The sequence below is a fragment of the Mugil cephalus genome, chromosome 5 (genome assembly GCF_022458985.1).
Source record: "Mugil cephalus isolate CIBA_MC_2020 chromosome 5, CIBA_Mcephalus_1.1, whole genome shotgun sequence".
Taxonomy (NCBI): Eukaryota; Metazoa; Chordata; class Actinopteri; order Mugiliformes; family Mugilidae; genus Mugil; species Mugil cephalus.
Window position 1 is genome coordinate 17,578,337 of NC_061774.1, and position 18,696 is coordinate 17,597,032.

The 18,696-nt window shown below is 41.5% G+C and overlaps 2 protein-coding genes across 2 annotated transcripts; one reads left to right on the forward strand and one right to left on the reverse strand.

Moving 5' to 3' along the window:
* Positions 1-1,045: 1,045 nt before the first annotated feature.
* On the forward strand, positions 1,046-5,442 carry LOC125008305 (G protein-regulated inducer of neurite outgrowth 3). The gene is made up of 2 exons (XM_047585486.1): positions 1,046-1,415; positions 1,900-5,442. Exon 2 carries the CDS (start codon positions 1,918-1,920, stop codon positions 4,156-4,158), a length of 2,241 nt encoding a protein of 746 aa, XP_047441442.1. The 5' UTR covers positions 1,046-1,415; positions 1,900-1,917; the 3' UTR covers positions 4,159-5,442.
* cdhr2 (cadherin related family member 2) lies at positions 5,065-17,709 on the reverse strand. The gene is made up of 31 exons (XM_047585485.1): positions 17,656-17,709; positions 15,861-15,917; positions 15,718-15,777; positions 15,472-15,611; positions 15,335-15,385; positions 15,162-15,251; positions 14,912-15,001; positions 14,705-14,827; positions 14,179-14,325; positions 13,898-13,973; positions 13,690-13,799; positions 12,741-12,947; positions 12,505-12,654; positions 12,225-12,386; positions 12,074-12,135; positions 11,736-11,979; positions 10,803-11,042; positions 10,642-10,711; positions 9,974-10,558; positions 9,783-9,854; positions 9,224-9,273; positions 9,002-9,153; positions 7,987-8,083; positions 7,798-7,886; positions 7,636-7,710; positions 7,251-7,386; positions 6,660-6,781; positions 6,439-6,552; positions 6,279-6,350; positions 5,942-6,005; positions 5,065-5,858 (listed from the first exon to the last, which is right to left on the reverse strand). Exons 1-31 carry the CDS (start codon positions 17,663-17,665, stop codon positions 5,724-5,726), a joined length of 3,852 nt encoding a protein of 1,283 aa, XP_047441441.1. The 5' UTR covers positions 17,666-17,709; the 3' UTR covers positions 5,065-5,723.
* Between the last annotated feature and the right edge of the window lie 987 nt (positions 17,710-18,696).

Consider the following 18,696-nt stretch of genomic DNA (forward strand, 5'->3'; position numbering starts at 1 on the left):
TTCACTACACATGATTATTTTTGAGAAATAAAAAAAAGTCATAAATGCCACTTCGTTGGATTCTTAAAATGTGATATCCTGCCACGTACGGTCGCGATAACACTGTCAGTCGCTCTAGAAACGCGGTGCATCAGAGGCATCCTGTTTGTGCTCTCTGAGAGGACTCGTCAATGAATCACCACGCTCGTTATTACCAACACATTGCGGAGAAGATGGCCTTTGGCAGGCTGATGGCTCCTGATGAGAGTGCGATCGGAGCTGTCTACCTTGGTCCTCAGCAGCGCAGCTCCCTCCAACACATTATGTGGTTGCTAGGCAACAGAACTCTGCAGAAGGATTGGTGGAGGCCTTCGAATTAATGGTGAAGATGCTTCTGCCAGTACATGGTGTTCTGCCCGCTGCCACTGCAGAGAGATTTAACCCCCCTCCCAAAAAAAAGGAAAAGGCAGAAATATGAACACTGACCGTGACACGCATTTAAACATTTAAAATACCCGAAGCAAGCATAATTACAGAGGCCCTTGAGAATTGAATGCGTGTCACAAAGCAGAGCGGTCTGAGGGAGGAAGGAGCATTAAAGACTTGGCGTTTTACAAGTGCTTGTTTGTGTGGGAGGAACAGCTCCGCTTCCTCCAGGCTCCTTCATCTGAATTCCTCTGTACAATTGCAGCAGAACACTCACTCTTACTAATATTCCCTCATATTTCCCCCATAAGACCTGAGTTTGCATGACTTTCCGAGGTCCTCTAAAGATTCTCTGATTATCACAATATGGCTCAAGTGTTTCCCTTTCCAGCCTTCTTCTTGTTGCTTTTTACTTGCTGTGCTACGCTGAAGGTGTTAAAAAAAAAAAACTGACCTTCACACACACACACACACACACACACACACACATTGCTGTCTTACATCAAAACATTAATAAGAAGAGAAATCCCTCTCCTGCACCCTCCCTCCAGAACTCCTCACACTGGCCATTTGTAGTGACGTGAGAGCTTTTATGACCAATTTATACCTCTTCAAAAAAAATTTCATCAGTTCACAGGTTTATCTCTCCGCTCACATTTGCCCCTGTGTTGCTATGAGAACCTGGAGCTAATTACTATGATTTGCAGATGATTAGAGGCTGAACAGAGATTTTGTCATTACATTACCACTCACTGGCAGAACCCGACCGTGGTTTCCAGGGAAACTGGAAATGTGAAGCTTTTCAACACACACAGCCACAGCCTAAAGAGCGAGGATTGCCTAAGAGAGATTCTTCTAGAGACAAACCTGTAGCCGCTGCAATCAGTATCAATCAACGGGGGGAGATGTATGGACAGATGCTCATCTCAGCCAGGCTGGAGGTTTGCGATGTTTGACCCAAATCTGACGGAGAGTTGTGGAGAAGCTTCAGTCTGACTTGAACGGCTGAGGTATGTCTTTGTGTGATTCGTGTTCTGCTGCAGTTTTTCTTTTATTATTGTGTTGGTTTTTACGGTCCGTATCTGGCAGATTCTCTTGAATCTTTCCGTGCATGCTTCTGTTGTCATGCGATTATGTACAGAAATAGGATTCAAAGCCGGAGCTATGCTGATATATTTTTTGCAAATGTTTGACATATAATCAAACTGAAAATTGTTCTAAAAATGAAAAAAAAGGACAATTTTAAGTGAAATCTTTAACTGTAAATATTTTAATCAAGGTAAACATCACTGACCTAAGATACTAATATTTCTGTCAAGCAGTAGCAGTGACGTAACAGTGATGTTACATGTGAGAGTTCGAATGCATCCATTTCACATGAAGATTTGTTTTTTTTTTTTAATTACTAAAAACAACCTGTTGTTTTATCCTGCACTCGTGCTTTGTCACTGGTTACAAATTGCACCAACAGTGTGTCTGCGTTGTGTTGTCCAGGTTTAATGCAGAGGCAGAATGGGAAGTCTTAAGGACGAGATGAGAGGTCTAAGAGAAGATCACCAGCCTTCTGAGAAGACAGACAGCGGCCCTGCACCTGAGGGATCGCAAATGTGCACAAGTCAAGAGTCAACAACTCAAGGGGACTATGAGCCAAAAATACACGTGGATGCCAGCTGTGTGGGGGAGAGAGACAAAAAAATAATTTCCAAAGATCTTTCGGGAGTGGATTTTGGCAATACCGATCAATTAGACTCTAAGCAAGCTAAAGATTGTACACAGACTGATGCCATGGTACCACAGCCTGAGGTCGACAAAAGAGCTACTACACACAACGAAGCGACAATCACTGTTGAGCTCCAAAGTGATGGAGACGGAGATGCCAAAATTCAGAGGGGAAAGTTGAAGGACAAAGATGCTGATCGTGAAAGCGGAAAAGGTGCTGACATTGAGAATGTTTTGGTTCCTGTGCCGCAAACTCCAGACCTTTCTGACCCACGTTCCCCAGCTCCTTTTGGTCAGCACCACATGCGCACACAGGTCAGCCTGGAGGTGGTTCAGTGCCACTCTGCAGCCACCAGTCCCATGACTCCTCCGGAGGGCGGCCATTCCTTCTTCTTCCCGAGTTCTTTTGGGAAAACCGAATGTGTGGGTACAGACGCTAAAGACGCAGACCTGCAGGTGAGTCGCCAAGTGGAGTTCTGCTCTGTGGCCACCTCCCCCATGACCCCGAAGACGCCATCGTCCACTGCCTTCCCAGAGCTGATCGGGAGAGAGGTGGTTCAGAAGGAGGAGAAAACGAAGGCGGGTGAAGAGCCGAGGGAAGGTTTGCCAACCATGAAAGGTCCAGCAGAAGCGGAGTCAGAAATATCTGGAGTTTTGAAGTTTAACACATCAAAGGAGCTGACTGAAGGCTCAAACCTATCTCCAAGGAGCTCGGGGAGCCAGGCAACTGACCTGGCTCCTGGGTTAATGAATCAGCAGGTAAATCTGGAGGATGGTAAGCAGCAGTGTAAGCAACAGAGGATGGGAAGTATGGATCAAGACATTACGATCTTGGTCACCCACTATGGCAACAATGAGGAGGAAGACGAGGACAAGGTGGAGACGTCTTTTTACTCCATTGAGCCAGAGATGGTCAAAATAGACGAGTTCGAGGAGGAAAACGGCAGCGATGTGAAGAGAGAAAATATCTCCACGGAAACCATTACTCCTGAACCTGTACAGGACTCTTCAAACACAAACCAGCCACAAAACAAACCTGAAGAGCCCCCGGCTTCTGGTAATAAACAGCTAAAAACATGCGCTGAATCAGAAAGTTCAGGAGAAAACAAAGAGGCATGTGAAGCTTCTGTGACAAAGCCTCCCGTTCCTGAATCGCCAGCTCCCTTCGGCTGCCACAACATCCGCACTCAGGTCAGCCTGGAGGTGGTGCAGTGTCAATCTGTCGCCACCAGCCCCATGACCCCTCCTGAGGGGGACCATGCCTTCTACTTCCCCAGCTCTTTCGGAAAATGCGGAGCCGTGGGCGTGGAGACTAAAGACGCTGAGCTGCAGGTCGGTCAGCAGGTGGAGTTTCGCTCTGTCGCTACAGCACCCATGACCCCGAGAACGCCCATCATTACCACTTTTCCTGAGATCAGGAAGGAGGCTAGCATAGAGGAGAAGATAGTGGAGGAGGTAGAGGGTAAAAAGGAGGACAAGGAAGAAGTACTCAAAGAGGAGAAGGACGTAACCGAAGAGAAAAAGGTGGGAGCAGCTGAAGAGGACAAAGAGGAGGCAATAAATTACAATAAGTGCGAAGTGAAAGGTGAGGAGATAGGTGAAGAGAAAGGGGAGGAGAAAGAGGAGGAGAAATCTGAGGAACCGGTGCAGGAGGTGAGCTGGGATGAAAAAGGGATGACGTGGGAGGTGTACGGAGCTGTGGTGGAAGTTGCCGTGCTGGGCTCTGCCATCCAGAAACACCTTGAGAAACAGGTGAAGAAGCAAAAGGGGCAATCCTCCTTGCCTCCTCCTCCTCCCCTCAACCCCTCAGCCACGCCCCTCCTTTCAGAGTTAGGCCAAGGGGATTCTGGGTCTGGATCAGGTTCAGGTTCAGGTTCAGGATCAGGTTCAGGTTCAGGTTCAGGTAAGGGCCGGCTGGGGAAGAGAGGGGAGCAGGACGACAAAGTGAGCCGACGCAGAAGGAACCCCTTCCGCCAGATGATGGAGAACATGCAGCAGCCACACTGTTGCTCCAGAGCTCACACGAGTGAGTGACAGGAAAGTGACAAAGCAACGGGTGACGGCAAAATCGTCAGCGCTGGAAATACCACACTTGATATATGTGGCTGCGATGCAGTGCGTTCACTGATGCACTTCAACGTGACACTGGGTTGACAGTGTGAGAAAGAAATCCTCACGCAAGACAAACAGGCAGAGAAACATTTAATATGGAGCATTAATCACAGAGAAACAGCCATACGGTACTATTTTTTTCTTCCCTCCCCCTTCTCGGATCTTTCTTTTTCATAAATTTCCTTGACGTTTTCTAGACTGACAAATTAATGGAGTGTGTCTTTGGGGAAAATGAAAGCGATGCATCTCTGTCATTGTGAACTCCTCTCCTTTAATGTCCATTCAGTTAATCCACTGAGTCATTTCAGTTGTGCTTTTTTTTTTTTTTTTTTTAAGTCCACCTCAGACAATATGAAGCCATGGCAACCAGCTATTCTTCCTCGTGGCTGGTAACAAGCTTCTGCAGCTGAAATAGAGATTTGGGGTCTGAGGCCTGACCCTGTGCTCTGTCAGTTGAGGTAAAATCACTTTGACACTTCGACTTAGGATGTATGAACTTTAACCTTTATATAGATGTTGCCTCGGTCTGTTCATAAGAGGAGACTCAAACCTGAATGCAGGCTTTTGTATGTCTTATATTCTGCTTTTAGATTTGGCACAGTGTTTTGACTTGTGTTGTGAAAATTCTAAAACTGTACCAACGACGTGCATAATCACGTTTTGATTTATTTTTCTTCTTCTTTTTCTTCTTCTTCTTTTTTTTTTAGTTCTTACTTATTGTACTTTACTGCCATGATTAAGTGATTCAGTTGTAAACTTTGTGTTTTAATTCATAGGTTGTTGCAGTGTCAGTGATGTTGGTGTTCGCACATTAACTTTGGTCCGATCCACATCTGAAGAAATTGACTTTATTTACAGATTGCACTTGCGTAACATTCATTTAATTGTCAGTAAACAGTGAAATAATCATTCTGCTGCTTGTAGGAAGTTACTCTGCATGAGGTTTTCACGTCGCGCCCAGAGCAAACGCGGATAAATTAAACACGCATTCAATTTTGGCTGACTCACAATCATAAATACATATTTCATTCATACACTGACATAATGCAGTACTCTTGTTCTTTTTCTGTAGCGTCTGCTGCGACAGAAATTTGCGTTGTGTGTTTAAGTTATACTAAAGTTTAATTCAAGGAAAACCAAACAGTTTTTAAACAGTTGCTTAATATGTTAAATAAATTAAATAAAGTGATTTAAATGTACAACACAGAACTGTTTTGTTTGCTTTTCTGTTGATATGATGTTTTGATTATTTTGAGTTATTTAAAGCAAGATGAGATTGATTCAACTTTTGTTTTCAAAGTCACAGCCAGCAGGAAATGAACTTCTTTTACTTTGGATACTGGACACAAGCACTTGCCTTTCGACTAATGGACAAACAAAACAGACTAAATTCCATGAGACGATATCATAATTGTCATAAAATCATTTTCATAAAAAAGTTTTGATTTGGTTAGTGTGATTAGAGAAAGGCTGCATGTGTATTTTCATCACAGATCTGTATTTTTAAATGAAGGGTTGTTAAATCCCACGTCAGGTGTGTTTATGCTGTTCTTCTTCGGGTAATTCTGGTCCAGTGCTTCATCCAGAGGGTCAATGTACTTCGGAGTTCTGCTGGTTCCACCCTGGTGTGGAGCAGTTTTAAAATTAGACCACGTTCTAATATTCATAAGAACAAGACAAAAAGGATTTTAAAATGTGAACTCACCGGGATACGTTTTGTGTTCATTCCAGGAGCAACTACGTCATAGTTGTAGTCCAGGGAGTTGAGACTTAAAAAACAAAAAAAAATAAGAGTCATCTCCATATCCACAAACATGATCCTTTGATTTCAGACTAGGGTTTTTATTTAAACAATCACATGACACTGATGGAAACACAACGTCAGCACTCTTTCAACCGCATGCTGTAGTTAGCACACACACTGTGACAAAATATTAACCTGGAAATCGTCCCAGTTTATTAACCACAGAGCGGCTAGCAACGTTATGTGCGACGACAAAAATGTGCTAACATCAAGGTAGTCATGGAGAGGCTTCTTTTACCTCATTTTGTCCACATCTGAATCCTCGTAGATCACGGCTGTGTCAATGTTGAGGTTGAGTACGGGATTGGCACTGTTACAGAGTAAGACACACAGTTAAAATTGACATTTTTTTTGTGATTTGATCATTCATTTATCTCTCTTTGCTGTTGTCTCCTCACCCCTCCATGGTGTACTTGTTGGTTCCAGGCACCACAGCGCCAACATTTTGGCTCTCAGTATTCATCATGGTTGCAGACTTCATGGCTTGTGCTGCTTTCAGCTTCCTCTTGAACCTGTAGTGTGAAATGAGCCGATTAGTCAACGGACTCTGTACCTACTTAGTAGATGTTTCAGATGTACTTTGAAAGTGTGTTTTACAGTTAACCATGAAGTCCCTTACGTTCTGCGAGTGCACATCAGTGAAGTAGTGAGGATAATCAGCACGATGATGAGACCTCCCAATGCCCCCAGCAGGATGTACTTCAAGACGTCATCCTCCGGCTCATCCACCGGAGAATTCCCCTGAAAAAGGGGTAACAAGTATATCCGTAAGTTCTCCTTGTTGATTTTAGTTCAAACGCATCTCGCGGGAAACTTAGCATCCTCTGTGTTAGTCAGCAGATCTTAGAATTAGTGCAAAAGACCCGTTTCCCATACCTGCCCCAGTGCGGTCAATAAACAATAAACTCTATGGGGACCAAACAACCCAAAAAGCCTCAGATTCAGCTTTTCACGGAAAGGACAATATCCTGGCCTTTAGCTAGCTTGAGGCTTTGAACTATTGGAGGAGCTCACTCGTACACTCAAAAATACTTTTAAAGTACGACTTCATCGATTTACTTAACGCTGCAGTTAAATTTTCTAGTCACAGACATCGAGTTAACTTCATGCATAGTGCAACACTGACACTGGTGCTAAGAGTATATAATTATTCACTTTTAGGAAATTTTACGATAAATAAATAAAAATCTAAAATGTAAATCCTCCTTACGATGTACTTGAGGCCGAGGTTAATCAGCTCAGGGTAATGGTCCGGATGAGAAAGCATCCTCTCCACTTCACTATAGGTGAGAGCTGTCCCGTTGGGGTAGACAAAATATACCTCTAAGATGGTGATCTGTGAATCTCTGAGGGGAAAAAAAAAAACACTCTTTCAAAATCAGCAATTTCAGACCTTTCATCTTGTGTTTAATTATCAATTTACAGCAACACAGTTCACTAAACAATACAATTTTAGTTACAGGTGCACTGGCTCCACCTAGTGAACAAAAATAGTCTGTGTATGAAAAGGAACGGATCATTTTGCAGCCAGTGAACTGTGAGCTGTATTCTCTGTAGGTGCTCTAAAATTAGAGGCGATGTGAAACGGAACTTGCCTGGATGCTTGAGCGTCAGACTTAGACCTGATTGCAACGACTTCAACAGAAGCCTTGGTGGCAGAAGTGAGTGCCCTTTAAAAGTCAAAGATGAGAAAAGGGGTAGGTTAGTGATAATCAGCCAAATAAATGAAGTGAATAAAAAAGCAGCGACAAACGCACCTGATGATGTTATCGAGGTCTTGTTCAACCTCAGCCTCCGTGGATGAAAACTGGAGTTCGACTTTATAGGTTAAGTCAACTGTGAAAATCTGCAAAATGAAAAGAAGTATTAGCATCTGTAACACAGGATGGCAGGATGGTGCTTCGCAGTGAGTCAAGAATGTAAATCCAGCAATATCAGACACTCACATCCAGTACGATGTTGGAGGAGAGGCCGCCCTTATCAGTGGCAGTCACTGTTACCAAATACTTCCCTTTTAGTGTCATATCAAGGCCTTCATTGGTTCTGTGGAAAGTGGAAAGTAGTTATGGGCAGAATAAGAGAATGTGTTCCTGCGAACAGACATTGTTGACATAGCTTCAACAAGGTCTTAGTAACACTCCTTAAAGATCAACATTGACATGAGAACAACGTAACGTTGCTGCAGATTAATTGCCTCCGCATCTCATTTCTCCATTCTTCTGTTCCACCGTATCCCAAAGGTCCTCTATCGGCTACGAAGGCTTTTTGACTACAGGCAAGTTATTGTCATGTTCAAGAAAGAAATCTGAGATGATTTTAGTTTCGTGACATGACGTATGTGCCAAGAAAATGTCACCCACACCTTCACACCGCCACCAGCAGCCCTAACCTATCCTCTGAATGTCGCAGCAGAAGCAGAGACTCATCAGCCCATGTTCTTGTGATATTCTGCTGGTGTTTAGTGAGTCCTTGCAAACTGTGGCCTTAGTTTCCTTCTTAGGCAACATGACCGGCACCTGTTGTGGTCTTTTGCCGCTGTGGCCAAACACCTTCAAGGATCTCGTGCATTAGGATATCCTCCTGTGCTTTAAAGATCTTTCTCTGTAAACCCTAGAGATGGCTGTGCGTGAAAATCTCAGTAGATGAACATTTTCTGAAACCCTGCCTCGTTTAATGTCGCTTAAATCACCTTCCTTCTTCTCTCTGTTGCTCAGTTTGAACTTCAGCAGATCGCCTTGACCATATCTACATGCCTTAATAAAGCACGTGGGTATATTGGGTCACGTTCCAGTCGTTTGAAGACTCTTTATGGTTGTTTTTGAGTTTGCATTGGTAACTTATTTAGTCATCTCAGTGCCAGTCGAAATATGATTTCATCAGCAAACACCAAATCTTGTAAAAATTCAAACACACGGCTAGAGGAGAGCGAGATATGGCTGTAATAGATGAAAATGTACTCACTGGATAATCCCAACATAAATGTCATTTTGCTGTGTGGTCACAGCTTCAAACAGCGTCCTCATGTTAGTCGTTTGATTGTTTGTGTGGTGGAACTGGACTCCCGTTACTTTAAATTCGATCTGCTTGTTTTCTCCAGTGTCACGATCTGTAGCCTGAGAGCAGGGAGAGATGTGAGCAAGAATTCGTAAAGACGTCAAGTCTGTCGTTTTTCAGAGTACTTACAGTGACTCCTGCAACCGATGTCCCTTTGTTTGCACTTTCTGACACCACGACTAAAGGACAAAGAAGAGAATTAGTGTTAGATTCACATAGTGACAAATCAAGTACCTCTTCAAGTGTCTCTTCTAATCTTTGCTATAAATCATAGATAATTTAAAGGAGACGTGACTGAAACTGTACTAAGAAGTAACTAAAATAGAGTGAAAATGTCTTGTTGTCAAACAACAATCAAACACAGAGCCGTTGGTGCATGTGTTCAAGACAATCAGCAGCTTTCATAAAGCGAGCTTGTATTGCGATACCTACCCTGAACTTCTTAAATGTTGTTCTTGACAAATAACCCCATATAATAATAATAATTTAAAAAAAAACGTGCATATAAATCCACTCTGGAAACTCACAGAAACTAAATTTAAAAATAAAATTAAAATAAAAACTGATGAAAAATAAAAATAAATATAATAGCTCTGGTTTGTGCACAAACAACAGTGTTTACATGGCTTCAAAGAAAGTGCTTCTTTGGATAAAAGTTACAGTCATTCATTATCAGATATATACTCACCAAACACAGCGTCTGAGGGGAGGAATTCTGGAGCGTTGTCATTGATGTCTTCAATGTTGATGACCATTTCTCCTGAAATAGACCAAAGAGCAGTGAACCACCTTTTGTACCACTTGTGTGACTTCAGGCTTCTATTGTGCTTCTACACAGTGACCTCTGCTTTCATTATGTAAAAACTACACAGTGCCTACCTGTTGAGACGCTATAGTTCTCTCCTTTCTCCGTGTACATGTCCACCACCTGAGCCTCGACCACTCCCTGAGTACACTGCTCATAATCAATCTTGTCCTCCGGGTTGACCCTAACCTCTCCTGATGGATCGAGGATAAACCAGTTGCAGGGTTCCAGGACATCGTTACATTTGCATTTGATTGATTTCAGCTCGTAGACCAGGGAATGGTTCCCGTCCTTGTCGATCGCTGTAAAATTCCCAATGCCCTCGCTAATGGTGGTGTTCTCCTTCACTGTCACGGGCGCTACTGGCGTGAACTCAGGCCTCTCGTCATTCACATCCTCCACTAACACCTCCACTGCCACTACAGCAGTCCTCTGCCCCAGATCTGTTGCCTCGACCTTAAGGTTGTACTGTGTGCGAGCGCTCTCATAGTTCAGCTCAATGTCTGGGTCCACAGTGATGTTTCCCATGTAACCCCTTCCCGAGGGAAAGGTTCGAATGATAAAGCTCCCGAAGCTTCCATCAATGATGCTGAAAGAAATGCGGTTGAAGTCCATCGTTTGGTCAGAATCCTCAGCATAGACAGAGCCCACAAACGCGCCTGATTGGATAAAAAAAGTAAAAAGTTATAACTTTGACACATAGTTACAGACAGGTAAAATTTTTGCAAGATGACAAACTCACCTATTTCGCCTTCTTTAACATGAAACGTATAAGAGGGGGGTTCGAAATACGGTGTGTTGTCATTGATATCCTGGGTCCCAACAAAAATAAAAATACATCAGTTGTCATCATCCTCAACATGAGCTGAAAGAAAATTTGTGATAATTTGCTGCAAGACCTACATCTATATTTATGATAACTGGAACCGTGGCGGACAGCTGGGGACTGCCCTGGTCAGTGGCTGTCACGTTGATCTGGATCCTTCCGTTGAGATCTGGATCCAGGGACTCACGATCTAGTTCACCGCTGCTTCTTAACACGCCGGTGCTGGCGTCGATGGTGAAGTTGTCACTGTAGTTGCTTGGCGCGATTCCATACACAATTTGGCTGTTTACTGTGTTGGGTTCATCAACATCAGTTGCCTGTCCAAAGCAGAAACATTAGACAATTTCTTACTAGGTACTGATGTTAGCTTTCTCGTCACATCACATGTGAAGCATCTGCACAAATGAAACATACACGAAGAGATTTGGTTAGATTTGTTCCTCTGATTAAGTCCCCCACGACAATTCCAATTCATATTAGTTTTAACCATTAAGCCACTGGACTTCAGTCAGCTATACAGCTTTTGTTATGTTAGAGGTGCATTGTCATATTCTTACATCATTTCAAAGCAACACTGTAGGCTTAGCATTGTAAATCTTTGGCAGAGTATGCACCAATTGCATTGAATCCCTAATGTAGGAATCAGCAGCTTTTAGCAGGGGAAACGCACCCCTCAGTCCTCTTCACTTGTCACTGAAAGCAGCCTCATTAGTTCAGCTGTGAGTTATTAACACGTTATGTTATTCTGCTGTGATAGGTCTGTTACATGTGGGGGGTTGCTGAGATATTAACCTTTAGCTAGTAAAGGAACGTAGTCAGTGCTGTGTGCAGGGACACTGACATGTGCTATAGACCCAGTATTAACTACATCCCTGTCCTGGAGCAAAGTGACATGTGCTTTTTCACCAGTGATACAAAGCATCAAGAAATCCAGAATACCGCACCAACACCTGCAGTATGAACATGACCTGACATGAACTGCATACTGTTCTCACAATGTTCACACGTACCTCTATCTTAACCTCAAGTTGTTGTCCCTCTTGAACAAACTCCAGATAAGATTCTCTGTTGAAGACTGGGGGATTGTCATTGATGTCCGTGACAGTGATCTCCAGTACCGTGGTGCCGGGCTTGCCATCAGTGTCCGTGACCTGAAGTGTTGCTGAATACGCAGATCTGACCTCGCGGTCCAGCAGGGATCCGTTTTTCACGTAAACTACGCCTGTATTTGGATTCACGTCAAAATACGGCAGTCTGAAACACAGAGAGTCAAGTGGAGTTGAGTAAAAAAAAATTGCAAAGTCAAATATTAAGGAGGACAGGCATGCTGGCTCAAGTGTAGACATACATGCTGTCCGGAAGAAGCTTGTATTTGAGTTTGCCTTGGTCCATTGTGTCGGGATCTACTGCCTGGGAAAAGAGACAAAAACAAGGTGAGCTTCTCTTTCAAGACTTTCTTAAATGTTTGATCAGACTGTTTCCATTTATTATGGACTCACAGTAATTGTTTCCAACGCTGTGTTTGCAGGAGATTGCTCAGGCACGTCCAACTTGTATGTGGGCTGAGGGAAAGTGGGACTGTTGTCATTGGCGTCCCTTATGTTTATAGTGACTGTCGCAGTTGACCGGAACGTGGCCTCTTCTTCATCTGTGGCGATCACCTGTTCCATGACACATGCACAGGAGGACACACCAGGTTCAAAGAAAATCACTAATATGAAAAATAAATAAATGACGCCTAATACTATTTTAAAAGGCACCTGTTTAAATCTTTCCTACCTGTAGAACCATTTGCTGTTTTTGTTCAAAATCCAGTGCTTGGGGCTGTTTGACGAGCAGCTCAACAGTGCTTTCTGACATGACCGATGAAGGCTCCACAGAAAACACGTCCTTGTCTGTTCCCTCCAGCGTGAGTCGGATGCGTGAGGCCTGGAACATCCCAGAACAACTTTTCATGCTTGATCATTTGTATTTATCAAAGCATTTTCTTTTCAGTCGAAAAACATCTCTCTTACCTTATCCGCATCCTTAACCGTCATGTTAAAGGAAACAGACCCCAGGGAGTGCTCTAAGACCTCTCCTGTGAACTGACTTGCGCTCACACAGCCCGTTTCACATCTGTAAAACTCCGGCCTGTTGTCATTGATGTCTTGGATGTGGATCTGTACGTCTGCTGTGGTGCTGGCAAAGATCCCATGGATGTTTGACTGAGACTCTGTGGCCTGACAGAGAACAGAATACAATTGTTATACAGTCTCAAAAATTATATTCTCAATTGAATAACTTCTTATTATAAATTGAGAAGTCTGTCAACATTTTTTCATCCAAATGGTTTTGAGGGTACCTCTAATTTGTGATAGGCCCTATGTAATTATGTTATCTAGGTTATATTCCCCCACTCCACAGTGGTTTTGTCCTAAATGTTGACATATATCCTGTTTTCTCCCCACATAGTCATAGTTGTTTAATGTGCTCAAAATGAGTCAGACACATAATTGAGGGAATTCATGAATTATTTTATCTATTTTCTCTTAAACAGGTCCTTCAAGGCAAATGAAAGTTGACTTGACCTCTCTACAGTTTGAAAATTGCAGTTGTGTAATTGTCCCACCTATTTTATTCAGAACACGTTGGGAGGTAAATTGTATGGACTTGGTACAGCCCCATATCCCAGAGTGCATTTTATGGGCGTCATCAAGTAGACTGCTGTCCAAATTACAGAAGAACCGTCCTCCAGAGTCCGTACTTTAGAATCAACCGCGTCAAGTCCAAACTACCAAGAACACAGGTCAGTGTGGGGACTGATAAAGGCCTATAGTGTGGTGGCATTAGTGAGACTCTTCTAATTTTACCCTTTGGAAAATGCTGTCTCATTGCTCTAAACCAAGATAGGATAATATTGACAATAAGATGATAAGACAAAGCAGACAAAGCACACACATAGAGGAAAACTGAAAAATGTACCTTCACAGTCAGTGTTACAGTATCGCCAACAGCTTCTCTGTCAATGGCCGAGGATACTAATATGGTGCCATCATCTGGTCTGATTTTAAACAGGCCACTTGCTGAGGAATCTTTGAAAAAAACATCGTGAAAACACACACACATCAAATCTTACTTTCTAGTTCACAAAAAAACACATATTGTATGCACTTGAGTGTCTGCTGCTCACTTTGAATGCTATAGGCCACTCTATCGTTCACGCCTGTGTCCTGGTCTAGAGCAATCACTTTAAGCACAGACAAGTCCTGGCAAAAGACAAAAAGAAATTTTTTAAACAAGAAACATTTCTCAGCTCAGAGTCCATTGCCTGTAGATTTGTCTCATCATTGCTGACTTCTCACACCATAATGGTATATTTCCATAAAGTATCACATGTTGATAGTGAAACATTTCATATTTCATTCAATTTTTATAGTCAGATTTAGCAGAATCCAGTTCATCATCACTCACCACAGCGGCATTTTCTTTAACGCTGCCTATGTATGGAAGGCCAATGAACCGTGGGTCAAGGTCTGGGACGTCCACCACATTAATGAAGGAATACACACTGCTCGACAAGTACTTTGTTTCAGCAAAATAACACTTTCCTCCACCATCCTGTCACGAGACACATAAAGACACTTTTTGGTTTTCATGGCTATAATATTAATTTTACTGGAACGCGTTATGAATTACTACATAATAATAAATAAATAATAAATAAATAAATAATTGAATTTAACTAAATTGACGAATCAGTCCTGACAGCAGCGGTCGACACTCAAGTAAACATTAATAGTGTACATGAATAAAGATACTTTCATAATATGATAAAACAGTAACAAACAGTAACAATTTTAACAAACACCACTTTTATTGAGGCGTATTTGCAAACATGGATGCGGCTGTCAAAGGCATCTTGAAGTTTTAAATGATGCTTTGATGGCACTGTATCAATATGGACGAAACATTTCATACCTTGCAATATTATACTTACAGTTGCATTAATCTTCAGTCGATAAAAAGAGCTCAGTGAAGTGTAATTCAGGCTTTGAATTAATGTGACATGACCGGTTGTGGCTGAGATGGCAAACAGGCCAGCTCCTTCAGCTGGAGTTACCTAGAATAACCATGTAAATGACGCTTTGCAGTTTATGGAAAATAAAAATATAATAGTAGTATAAGATTTAAAAAGGACGCTTACTTCATCGATCTTATATGTGACAGCCGCAGCACTTGAAGTGTCGCCATCATTGGCTTGCACTGTGAACAGAGTTGTACCTATAGCTGTGTTCTGTTAAAAGCCAAAGAGAGGATAACCAGAAATTAAAACTTTAATTGCCCTAATGTGTACATCAAGATGGACTGGCAAATTGATGTAAATGAAATTGACACAACATACTGTATGTTGACATGTTGAGGTAGAAAAACTGATAAAAATGTGTCTGACTTACTTCTGGGACATCTTTGTCATAACTGGACTTAACAAATGTTGGTGTATTGTCATTGGCATCTCCTATTATTAAAGTAAGAGTGCCTTGTATCTGAAAGACATGATGGACTGAATGAATATGAGGAGCAAACTTATACATACAACATAGATAATGACCAGAACTATGTCACTTACATCGTTGAGCCCATCAGAGACATCGACTCCAAGTGACATTAAAGGAAATTGCTAGAAAATAAATTGATAAAACACTTAATAGATAACCCAAAATTAAGTTGTTTAAAATGTCAGGTTCTTTACTGAACACATTATACCTCTCTGTTTAGTTCCCTTGCGACCGTTACAGCCCCAGTGTTCCTGTTAACTGTGAAGAACTCTTTATTGCCGTTAGTTAGTGTGAACGTCATGGAATCACCATCAGGATCGCTTGCTTGTATTATAAAGGCAACAGTACCTACAAAAACAACACAAATGGAACACATTAAAACATGTGTTGTATGCAGAAATGAACTAAAAACAATTTTAAATATTTCAGTGCTTCACATTCCTAATATACGTACCAACAGGAGTGTCTTCACACACTTCGTAAAGAACGTGAGTTATTGTGGGACTGGAATTTGCTGTGGAAACACACAGTTTTTCAGTATTAAATACTGATGTGAACACACAAATGAAAGAAACGGGAAATGTTCTGAATACGCACCATTAGCTAAGCTGATAACACACAACAGTAGTATACTTCCTGTGATCGCCTCCATGTCTGAAAATGAAGACACAGGAAATGACAATTTATATGTGATAAATTGTTCAATGCAGTTTAATTCAATACAGTTGTTTATATTTTGTCAGCAACAATCTAAATTTTGCCAAGAAGCTTTACAGAACCCAAAGCCCAAAATCCCCAGAGCAAGCACTGAGACGATGGTGGAAAGGATATTTTTAATTTTAAGAAACTTTTAGCAGAACTAAGCTCATATGAGTGTAAGGCATCTGCTTAAGTGTACATGGAGCATATACTGTATGATACAAACAGGAATAAATTATATTTGGTGACATATGGCACAAGGGAGGTTGATAGTGGATAAGAAGAGCTAGCTTTGCAAGACATCATAGTTTAGTGGGTAATGCATATGTTTGTAGTATAATATGTCTATATATAGTATATATGTATATATATATATATATATATATATAGATAATATATATTATAATAATAGTATAATATATATATAGATAGATAGATAGATAGATAGATAGATAGATAGATAGATAGACACACACACACACAGTTATATGTGTATGCATATAAAGATACATATATAGGTTTCCTAACCAGAGTTGGTTGACATCCAGGCAGGAAGAGATAGCTTTGAGCCAAGAAGCGGCCAACAAGCCTATAAACCAACAGCTCTCACTAACGAACAGCAAACATGGCAGCTCATCTGAGACTGTATCGAACCAGTGTTTAAAGCTAAATTTCGACATCAGTAAGCTAGCAAGCCTACGTTTAGACGGTATACCTTTTGCAGTCTTCAAAATATTAGCTTAGCGTGTTAGCATTAGATAATTAGCACTGACATACAGTTGGTATTGAAAATTGTGCACAATGTACTTTGGACAACATAACTCAGCCACTATATCTCTTTAATCTCTTTGATGGTGCGTATGACACATGATGTAGTACACAATAAAATGTGTCTGTTACATAATGATAAGGGTAGGAAAGCAGGTCTCCTAAATTTTGGTTTAACGTTTAACAGCTAAGCAATATGCCGTTCCTAAATTAGTGACAGCAGCTAGTGAGGACACCTGTAAAGTTTCATTTACAGCGAGTGGAAAGCAGAAATTCTCACACGGCTTAATACTTCCCTCTAAGGCAGATAATGAATATGACTATAAAGACAATTTTGGCGGTTTCCTTTATATTCACAAAAGGACTCTGAATCTCTCACTTTCTTAACTCCTTATCATGTTAAAGTTACATGAAATCAGTTTTTAAAGACAAACAAATTAAGTTGGTTTGACAGTCTCACAGTCTGATTTTACAGACACTAATGTAAACTTATATATATATATATATAGTCCACTTTAAGAATTCAAGTTGCATAGAGTTTATATTAGTTGTATGAAAGGTTTCTTCTTGCTTTATTGGGTAACGCCATTTGTTGCAAGTTGGGCTGAAGACCAAAGAAAGTCAGAATCTTGTCTCAGGTTTACGTTTTGATGAGAATTATGATTAAACACATCCGTTAGAATTGATCATTTTTTTTTTTTTTTTCTGTAACACATGAAAACACAAACATAGGCTATGGCTGTATATGTAGTTATAGTCATACAGCGCTAGGAACCAAATTAGCGTGAAGAGAATGACATATTGTATCTTGCGAAGCGTTGCAGTCACCAGACTATATATACGGACACTAAAATTATTACGCTAATATTAAAAACGCTAATATTAAAAAGATAAATATAATTCAAAATGCAGCAGCCAGACTTACCGAACGACATTCACGGGGTATTCTGCCTTACTGATGTCTGGTGGAGACCTTTGGCTCTTGTCTCTCCTGGTGATTATCGTCCCAAAGCTGTAAATGATGAATGATTTACACGCAAAAGAAACGCCTAGCCAATAACACAGCTATGCACCACCCTCCCTGTGTTCGTTTGTTAAATAAAAAATAAAAGGCAATGTTAAAAGGTAGCTCAGCTTCACATAAATTCACATATCATAGTGAATAGTGAATAGTTGCTGTCAAGTATGGCCCCATTTGCGCTGGACAAGCTTAGGTTGAAATGAGAAGCAACACAGAGACCAAACCCCTCACCCCACCATGGCCAGCCCTGTCACTGTAATACACGGCATCGTGCCATTCTGGGCCAGCAGTGTTTGTACCAGAACCACAGAAGCATCTGAACTAACCTCTTGTCTGTGTGGGTACTTCTGTTGTCACAGCAACAACAGTAGCGTGTTTTCCTTCCATTGAGAAAACCTGATGTGACCGGGGGCCTTTCTGAAACACTGTCTCGTCAGAACCAATCAGGGGACCGATGGCTTGGTCAGAAACCACAGATCCATCCTTTAATGAGCTCTTCCCAATAAAGCCCTCTCCCACCCTCACCACCCACCCACCAGCCTGCCCTGCTCATTAAAGGGCATCTCACAACGTTCTCTTGTACTCGCTGGCATCATTCATAATCAGACATTTGCCTCAAAACAAAAGCGCAGCACTACACCTCATGCTGTGACAAAAACCAATTTGCCAGTAAATGAGATGTTTTGTTTTGGGGGGTACAGAGGCAAATACATCTGAAAAAAAAAAACAACAACATAGAAATATTATGTATGTTCCCAGAAAGATGTTTGTTGTGTACTTCAACAGGGTTCTGTGGATTTTTGTAGAGAATTATTATTAATAGCGCAAAAGTGGTATTTTCTAAACCATTTGACCTTAGATTATGTACTGTATTTTATACCATGAATAAACAGTGCAGACACGGGATGGAAGGGAGACTTAGACAGGCTTTAATGACCCACGATG